Raw genomic sequence first — 9316 nt, forward strand, 5'->3', positions numbered from 1 at the left:
ATTTTATACATTACAAAAAATCATGTAAATCAAAAAGTTGATATATAAATATAATTAAATAAATTAAAAATTATATATTTTAATAGATAAAAAAATCATTAACAATAACTAAAAATAAAATTAAAAAAAATCAAGAAATAGATATAAATCAAGATATTTATTTTTATAAAACGAGATATTTACTCATTTATGCTAGCTAAATTTATTTATTAAAATTAATTTTTTATTCAATAAAATGATAATAGAAATAACACACAAATTAAACTAATTCAATAAAATAAAAGAAAAAATATAGATGAATTAGAATAATCTTTACAAAAACTAAATGCACACAACATTATTAAAACAAATCTCTATCAGAAAAAAGTTAAATAAGAAAAAATTCATAAAGGATAAATATTGATTGAACTATAAATTTAAAAATTATTTAAGAGAAAATACACTCAAGAAGATATCAATTAAAAAAAAAATCTAAATATTATAGCTTAACTCATCAAACATATGCTCCAAACTATAAAATTAATCTGGTTTAATAATTTTTTTCTTTTAAAAATTTTATATAACTTTTTAAAAAAATTAAAAAATAATCTAGATTTTCATGCCATAGCTTAACATTACTAGGCCAATGCAAGAAAAAGCTCATATGTGTGGTGGGCTTTTTAGCCTATTATTGCTTTTCTAGACTTGACTATATGTTTATATATATTTTTTAAGAGCTCATCCATTCTAATTATTTTAAAAATAAATGTGCAAGTGATGCTTACCAATCTCGGCAATATATCATCCACAAGCTTAGATTTCAACCACCATCATGGTTGCTAAAAGATTAGAGCTACATATTTTTTGGATAAAAAAACTCAATTTGTAAGCCATTTTAACCTTAAAACACTTAACCAACCCTTTTATAACACCTAATTATTAACTCAAAATACTCAAAGACATGAAATTAAACAGGGTTAGTTTTGACTTTCTCAACTTAGATTTGTTTTTTTATACAATATTGGGGCTTTAAACAATCATTATGAAGCCCTTCTCATCTCTAGAAACCCGTAGACATTAGTAAAATCTATTTTGGTGATAAAAAATAGAGTGAACTATAACTTTTTCTATTATCGTTTGAATCCAACAACTCTTTTCTTTCTCTCTTTTTAATTAAGGATTGAAAAATAACATAAATGAACTGTGTATCAAAAGTTTTTTTTTTTTAATTTCAAGGGACTAAAATGACAGGGATTACATTATTTTTAAAAATCAAATTATTTTTAAAAATTGAGCATCTTAATATATTTTACATGAAATCTCTGATACCTCATCTATGGTTGATATTTTTTTTATTTTAGTTTTTAGTATTTTAAGTTTACTATTAACTAAGAAAGCCGAAGCCTAATTGAATCATAAAAAATAAAATTTTAAGAATAAAAGTGAATTATTATAAAATGTACAGTAAGTCAACAATGTTTTATGAATGTGTAAACAGTGTCCAGCTACAAAAAAATCCACAACACTTACAGTTTCTTATAATAAAAGCTTAACAATTTATTACTTCCTTTTTTATTTAATTCAAACAATTGATTTTAAAAATAATAATTAGATTTGAAACAATGAACATGGTCTATCATATTTTATGAAATCCAAATCCAAATATAAAAATAAAGAATCTACCAAAAAAATCGAAGAATAGAAGTCACTAAACAACAAGTTCATGTGAAAGGAATGAATGAAGGCGTTCCACTAAAAAGCAGAAGCAATGGAAGAAGATGAGGGAGTGCACTTGCCTTCCCATTTCCCTTGTTGGAAAATTACCTCAACCCACCAAATTTGACGCCACCCCCCACAAAAGAAAAAAGAAAAAAGAAAAAAGAAAAAAGAAAAAAAATTAATAAATTAACCCCCTCCTCAATCTGTCTTTGTTGCCATTTCGTTGGAGCATTATCGTTTTTAGTGGACAAAGCCACCCCCAATCGACGAAGGAATAGGATAGTGTCCACATCAAACAGTCACCATGTATTTTTGTACCAAAAAACTAGCGAAGAAAATAAACAAAACCACCCTCTTCATGTCTTAGTTACCAGACAAATTTCTCAACTCTAATTCTATCAAAGCATCTTCCCTACTCTAGATGCCCTCCACTCTTTCTTTGTCTACGTTTACTTAATTTGGTTGTTCTTGTTAACAGTTGACACACGCTCTGTCGCTATAGAGTTTAGAGAAAGAAAGGCTCATATTTTCTTGCTTTCTATCACTTCTCACCTCACTCTTTCTCTGACAAGACTTGTGGTGTTTTGATATATACCAAATAATTCAGAGAAAGAAGAAAAAGAGGTGAAGAGTTTTCTTGAATTCTTGATTGAGTTGTGAAGAAAACCATGGCTTCTTTGATTCTTTTGCCTGCAAATTCTGTTTCTGGAACTAGAAGCAATACTGCCCCATCAGGGTTCTTGTTCTCTGGTGGTAGGCGGGCAGTGGCGCAGGTGGGGTTCAGGGATCGAAGGTTGTTTACTGTTCGGTCTGCTTTGGATTCTCTGGAAACCAAAGTATCTGATATGAGTGTTAATGGTAATTCTTTAAAGTTTCCCTTTTTCGCTCTTATTGTATTGCTTGCTTTGACTTTTTGTGCCTATCCGGGGTTTTCTTTTTAGGTTAAAGATTGAGACTTTTCATCCATTCTTTTGGTGTTGGTACAGTGGTTTTGAGTTTTATGTTAATTTTGCTTCAATTAGCTCTGAATTTTGAGAGAGTTGGTGGGTTGATGACTTGTAAGTTGTCATTGAAATTAGATTTTGCTATCCAGTTACGCATGGATTATAAATGGGCGTCTCTTATATTGACAAGTTGCTTAATCTTCTGCAAAAGAGCCAAACGGTTTGTTTTATGCCTCTTTTAGCAGCTATAAGAATAATAGCAATTGGAATGGAAAACCCAGTAAAGTGGAAAAGGTATTAAATATTTTGAGTAGCTAGAAAAAAATGTTATGTTGTGATCTTTGGGAAATTTGTGTGAAAGATTGCTGCATTTTTTAATCGACGAGATAGTTCATAGGAATATTCAAGTTTTGTTCATAGTAACTGGAATTGACAACAAATTGAAAAGGATAGTAAAGATTTTCATTAGATGAAATGCACATGTTATGATGCCTTTAAGAATTATGTATGAAAAAAAATACTGCTGTTTTATCTGTATTTGTTGATGCTGTTTTATATGTATTTGTTGATGTCACTTAAAGGTCAGTAAGATGTGTACGAAGACATTTCTTTCTCTCGCTGACCATGCATTGAATTGTATGATTCCCAGCTCCGAAGGGGTTATTTCCACCAGAACCTGCACATTATAGGGGACCAAAACTGAAGGTGGCTATTATTGGAGCTGGGTTGGCAGGCATGTCAACTGCAGTGGAGCTATTGGATCAAGGCCATGAGGTATTTGCTCACAATGCCCCAAGGACTCTCATCAGCTTATTACATATTTGCTTTTTCTGCATTGTCTTGCTTGAACTTTTGATCATCTTGACCTTATTGGAACTCAAAAAATTTGGAAGTTTGTGGATTACATGTTTTAAGCAACATAACATTAGCATTATACAACAATCTCATTTCTATTTAAGAGCAAGCTTGACATCTATTTCTTGGAAAGTTTCAGTTGCTCTGAAACTGGTTTTATGTGATAATGGAAATTAGAGATAAATGTTCTTATTTTTTTATCAGGTGGATATTTACGATTCAAGGTCTTTCATTGGTGGTAAAGTGGGTTCGTTTGTTGATAGACGTGGAAACCATATTGAAATGGGACTTCACGTTTTCTTTGGTTGCTATAATAATCTTTTCCGTTTGATGAAGAAGGTGAAGCAAGTTTCTTTTGTTATTGTGATATAACAATTTAAAATATAGTTTTTGAACACAAAATGCTGCTCTTTATATAATTTGATACCTTTTCGAATTACCACCTGAACATAGGTGGGCGCAGATAAAAATCTTCTTGTGAAGGATCATACTCACACATTTGTTAACAAGGGAGGTGAAATTGGTGGTATGATTTGATACTTGATCCATATCTGATCACATTTTGCCTTACAATAGATGTGCATCATAGATTGAAACCATCTTTCCTCGGTTTGCTAGCATCCTGTATTGTCATATTCAATCTTGTTTATTATAATTAAATCCTTTTACAACTTGAATTTGATTTCAGAGCTTGATTTTCGGTTTCTAATTGGAGCTCCATTGCATGGGATTCGTGCATTTTTGTCGACAAATCAGCTCAAGGTGATTCTTTTCATTTCCTAGCATCCAGTTCATTCTGGACTTTATGGGGCAATATCCTTCACTTTAGATGCTAGCCAAAAAAAATGTCATCAACATGTTTATTATCCTTCAAACTGCTGCTTCTTTTGTTACCTGTATGTCTCCTGGGCCATGACAATGCATCTATTATGTATCACTACTGAAGGCATTTAATATCCTTTTCTTAGCGACACCCTCACAACTTTCATTGCAGTCTAAATATTGTAGTTTTGGCATCCAAATTTAAGCCAGAAACCAGGAGAAAAAAAGTTTGAAAAAAGAAAAAAAGTGTTGAAGAAACGATAAGGGTTTTATATGTCGTCTTTCAACATCTTTTGGGAAGCTGAACCAACTGGTACTCAATTTCCTAGCCCCTCTAACTCTCTTTTGATGTAATTTTCTCATGGTGCTGTTCAATTGCAGCCTTATGATAAAGCAAGAAACGCGGTTGCTCTTGCCCTGAGTCCAGTTGTAAAGGCTCTTATTGATCCAGATGGAGCATTGAGGGACATAAGGGATTTAGATAGTGTAAGAACAATCTCATTTCTCTTTCTTTTGGTGCTTTGATTAGGTGCTCAATCATTTTGTTAATAATACCCTTGAAATTACATGTTCTTACTACAGATCAGCTTCTCTGATTGGTTTTTGTCCAAAGGTGGAACCCGCATGAGTATCCAAAGAATGTGGGATCCTGTTGCTTATGCCCTTGGGTTTATTGACTGTGATAACATCAGTGCTAGGTGCATGCTGACCATATTCTCATTGTTTGCCACCAAGACAGAGGCTTCTTTACTTCGCATGCTCAAGGGCTCTCCAGATGCTTACTTGAGTGGTCCCATTAGAAAGTATATCGAAGATAAAGGAGGCAGGTACAATTGTAAAATATAGGTTCAAAGTTGTTCCTTGTCTTTTCTTTTTTTGGGTCCCAATAATTGAGATTCTTTAACGCCTCTTTATCTCCAAGAGCAGGTTTCACTTGAGGTGGGGGTGCAGACAGATACTTTACGATAGATCTCCTGATGGAGAAATACATGTCACAGGACTTGCCACATCGAAGGTAAATGGCTTCTCATTTTTCTTCTTTTAAACTGAATCCTTTATGACATTGATGTATGAAAGCATCATCTAGATTACTTGGTCAATGATTTTATCATGAACCTGGTTGCATTGTTCCAATTTAAGGATCAATAGGTGTGCGATCTATTTTTCTCGACATTGTTTCAATGAATATTATCAGGAGGCCATGGTTCTAAATTGAAGGCGTCCAGGGAAAAGGGCTTAAGAGTTCAGACAAAGCATTCAATCTTGCATCTTTTGATAAATGAAGAGGAAATGAATATCCCACTCTGTCTAACTCCCGAAGCACATATTTGTGGGTTTGCAATTGGAGAATTGATGGAGTTATTTTCTGCAGATTGATGCATATAGTTGGTGCATGTAAAGTTAAGAAATTAAAATCTTCAGTCTATACCCTATAGGGACAATGTTAAATGAAACCTAGCCAAATTAATAGATGGAAGGAAACGGAGTGTGTAAGGTTATGACAGGATCAAGACTCTTACATCAAACATCTGAGATATTAGATTGTGTATGTGTATTTAGGAGGTTTCTGCGTTTTATTTTTATAATCGAGCAGTGATTGTAAGGTCTCCATTAATGGAATGTTTAATATCATTGTAGGCTACGGATAAGAAAGTTGTTAAAGCTGATGCATATGTTGCGGGTATGCAGTCAGATATGCTCTCTCTCTTTCTCTGTATCCTGTCTCAATTGTGCATTGATGGTTTTTTGTCATTCTGCGGTTTGATTCACTGGCAGCTTGTGATGTCCCTGGAATTAAAAGACTACTTCCATCCCAGTGGAGGGAATCAAAGTTCTTCGATAATATTTATGAGCTAGTGGGAGTACCTGTTGTCACAGTACAGCTTAGATACAATGGCTGGGTTACAGAATTGCAGGATCTAGAACGATCAAGGTGAATTTCTATCAATGCTGGTGCTCTGATTGTGAAAGCAGGATGCTTTTAAATGAAGAAGAATATTATTTGCTTTGATAATAGCTGAGACTATTCATAGGCATCTTTTCCAATAAAACCTTGCTTCTTTCGATTTACAGGCAGTTGCGGCAAGCTGCTGGCTTAGATAACCTCCTGTATACCCCAGATGCAGATTTTTCTTGTTTTGCTGACCTAGCACTGGCTTCTCCAGAGGATTACTACATTGAAGGACAAGGTTCATTGCTTCAGTAAGAAAAAAATTTCTCTACTATCAGAATACTGCTGCTAGCTTCTGCTTTTTATAAGGAATATTGATGATCTACCTTACATATCCCTATAGTTCTCTTTTATATTTCCATCCCATTCTGTTGTATTCACAAAAATCAAATGTTTCAGATGTGTTCTGACACCTGGAGATCCTTACATGTCCTTGACAAATGATAAAATCATAGAGAGAGTCTCAAAGCAGGTTTGTAGCATTTAAAGGCTATCTCTTAATGCCTAAAGTCATCTACTATACAAGGTTATAAGCCCTATTACACACTATGGGAAGTCATGCAAGAACATAATGTGGGTAGTCTTTGATTAAATTCTTCAGGCTTTAGTAACTTCTGAATTTAAATTGTTCGGCTTGACAGAGCACTTATCCATAAGGCTTCTTTCATTTCTACACACAACTTTTGCATGAGAGCACACATGGTAAACTTGGCTTCAGATGGCAGTAGTCACACCTTGAAAATCTACCATCTGCATGTCATTGACATGTGTAAACAACCTATACTCATTTATGTGAATAAAGAAAACATCTCTATTCATTTTAGGACATCAAAATCAGCTTACTTGGGAAGTACTAGAATTTAAAATTGTTTGTGCACCTAGCAACCAGGCTTGAATGCAAGTCCTTTTCAGCTGTGATACCACCTGCAATTGCACTTTTTTTGTGATATGGGCCCTTGGTAGACCAAAAGGCAATTTGAGATCAAAGGTTTCCATAATCACAGATGGTAGCTTTCATAAAACAAGATGGTAAAATATTGTGTTTGTTGCCTTTGTAGCTAGTGGTTGAATCCTTTTGGTGTATAGAATTATGAATTATTGATTCCAATTACTGTTGCTATATTCTTGTTTTCATACACTTAATTTTTATTTTTTTTAATTTCCACAATCAGGTCCTGGCTTTGTTCCCCTCATCCCAAGGTCTAGAAGTTATCTGGTCATCCGTTGTAAAAATTGCACAATCTTTATATCGTGAAGGACCTGGCAAAGATCCTTTCAGACCTGATCAGAAGACACCTGTGAAAAATTTCTTCCTTGCTGGCTCATACACAAAACAGGTAACTTAAATTTCCATTCACCTTTTAGCTTGACTGAAAGGCAGCTTCTAGTGTTTGCCCCCACAGTTTTCTGGATGAAAACACCTATTAATTAGAAGGGAAAAACCATCAGAGATTAACAGGCTAATCTAAGTTTCCTTGTTTATCAGTAGTGTCATACAAGCATAAGTGCACAAGTTGAGTCAATGAAATCCAGCATAACCTGGAAAAAAATTGGAAGTTGATGTTTCTTCAACACTTGGTTTTATTTGAGTGAAAATGTAATAAAAACTGCAGTAAATCCAGCATTGTTTCTGCATTGAACAGGATTACATAGACAGCATGGAAGGAGCGACTTTGTCCGGCAGACAAGCTTCAGCGTACATTTGCGATGCTGGGGAAGAGTTAGTAGCTTTAAGGAAAAAACTTGCAGCTGTCGAATCTCAGGACTGCGCAAATTCTAACACAGTAACTGATGAGCTCAGTCTTGTATGATAGCAATTACAAATCACATATCACATATCAAAGCTTCATGATTCATGGCTGAAATAAATAGTTGTTGGGTATATGATGCCAATAAGGTTAAGTTTATGATTTATACAATTCTAAACTTTTTCAATGTAAAGATTAGTTTCAGTTATTAGGCAATCTAGGCATTGATGCTGTCATATGCCTTGCTGTCAAGTCATGTAACGATCATGGTATTTACAGTGTTTATCTCAGTGGTTGAAATGGAGTTTCAGCCACCTAGACAAAGAATCCTGGACATGGAATTGAGATAGTTTTTATAATTATGGTTTGAAAAAGTAAGTTTAAGAAAAATTATTAATTATAGATTTTTCTTAATCAGGTTTCAAAATATATACAATTGTGATATATATCTTAATTAATTAAACACTTTTAAATACATGGTCTCAACCGTACCACAAACACACAAACAAATAGAGTGTACAAGAGTGAGACCACACTGTCTACGATGGCTTGAATGATGTTTTTTTTCCGAAAAAAGAGATGTATTTATTCCTTAAGGAGCATCATGGCCTTAATCCACGTTATAGGTTTAGGTGAAACGCAGTAATGCGGGCAATAAAGCCCGGAATGAGGATGACATACAAAAGTCCAAGAGAACGAGCCGGTGGCACCGTGGAGTCTACTATACAGAATAACCATACGATGATCGGCTGCTTTTGGCCGTGGGAAGGGTTTTTTTTCCCATTAAGTTCCCTAGTTTTTGACGTGGATGAACTTGGTAATTTCAGTAAAAGAAAGCTCTAGAGTCCTTGCTTGGACAAACATGTCTTTTAGAGTATGTTCAGTGATGTGTTCGCTTTTGCAAAATGATTTTGGGAATAGATGCATGCTTTTCGATGGAGATAGTACCCCGGTGTAGTAGCTGTGGCACTCTAGCCTCCACAATACCAAAAAATACATGACTATGATCGGAAATTAATAGATCCTTCCTGGCTCCCACACTGAAAAGAAAAATACTTGACTACGATGGGAAAATGGACGACCTTCGGGGAGAAAATAAATAGAGGCTACGTGTCAATGATCCCATGTCACACTCTGCCGTTTCGGATCTAGATCATTGCTCCAGATCTGACAGCAATTTCCATAAGCAATCTGTCGTTTAACTAAGATTTTTTCCCTTGAATAACTCTATGCACAAGGATGACAGAAGCCACAAGACATAATTGTATGGAATCTTTGAATTAGCTAGAAAACAATAA

At 34.2% G+C, this 9316-nt stretch overlaps 1 protein-coding gene across 1 annotated transcript; it reads left to right on the forward strand.

Moving 5' to 3' along the window:
• Positions 1-1864: 1864 nt before the first annotated feature.
• ZDS (zeta-carotene desaturase) lies at positions 1865-8402 on the forward strand. Its single transcript, XM_011034161.1, has 14 exons — positions 1865-2556; positions 3292-3416; positions 3702-3836; positions 3951-4023; positions 4186-4259; positions 4701-4805; positions 4902-5146; positions 5247-5334; positions 5958-6000; positions 6096-6252; positions 6393-6521; positions 6670-6742; positions 7443-7607; positions 7914-8402. The coding sequence occupies exons 1-14, from the start codon at positions 2367-2369 to the stop codon at positions 8079-8081; spliced, it is 1770 nt and encodes a 589-aa protein (XP_011032463.1). The 5' UTR covers positions 1865-2366; the 3' UTR covers positions 8082-8402.
• Positions 8403-9316: the final 914 nt, after the last annotated feature.

Source organism: Populus euphratica, unplaced genomic scaffold, assembly GCF_000495115.2.
Source record: "Populus euphratica unplaced genomic scaffold, PopEup_1.0 scaffold103.1, whole genome shotgun sequence".
Taxonomy (NCBI): Eukaryota; Viridiplantae; Streptophyta; class Magnoliopsida; order Malpighiales; family Salicaceae; genus Populus; species Populus euphratica.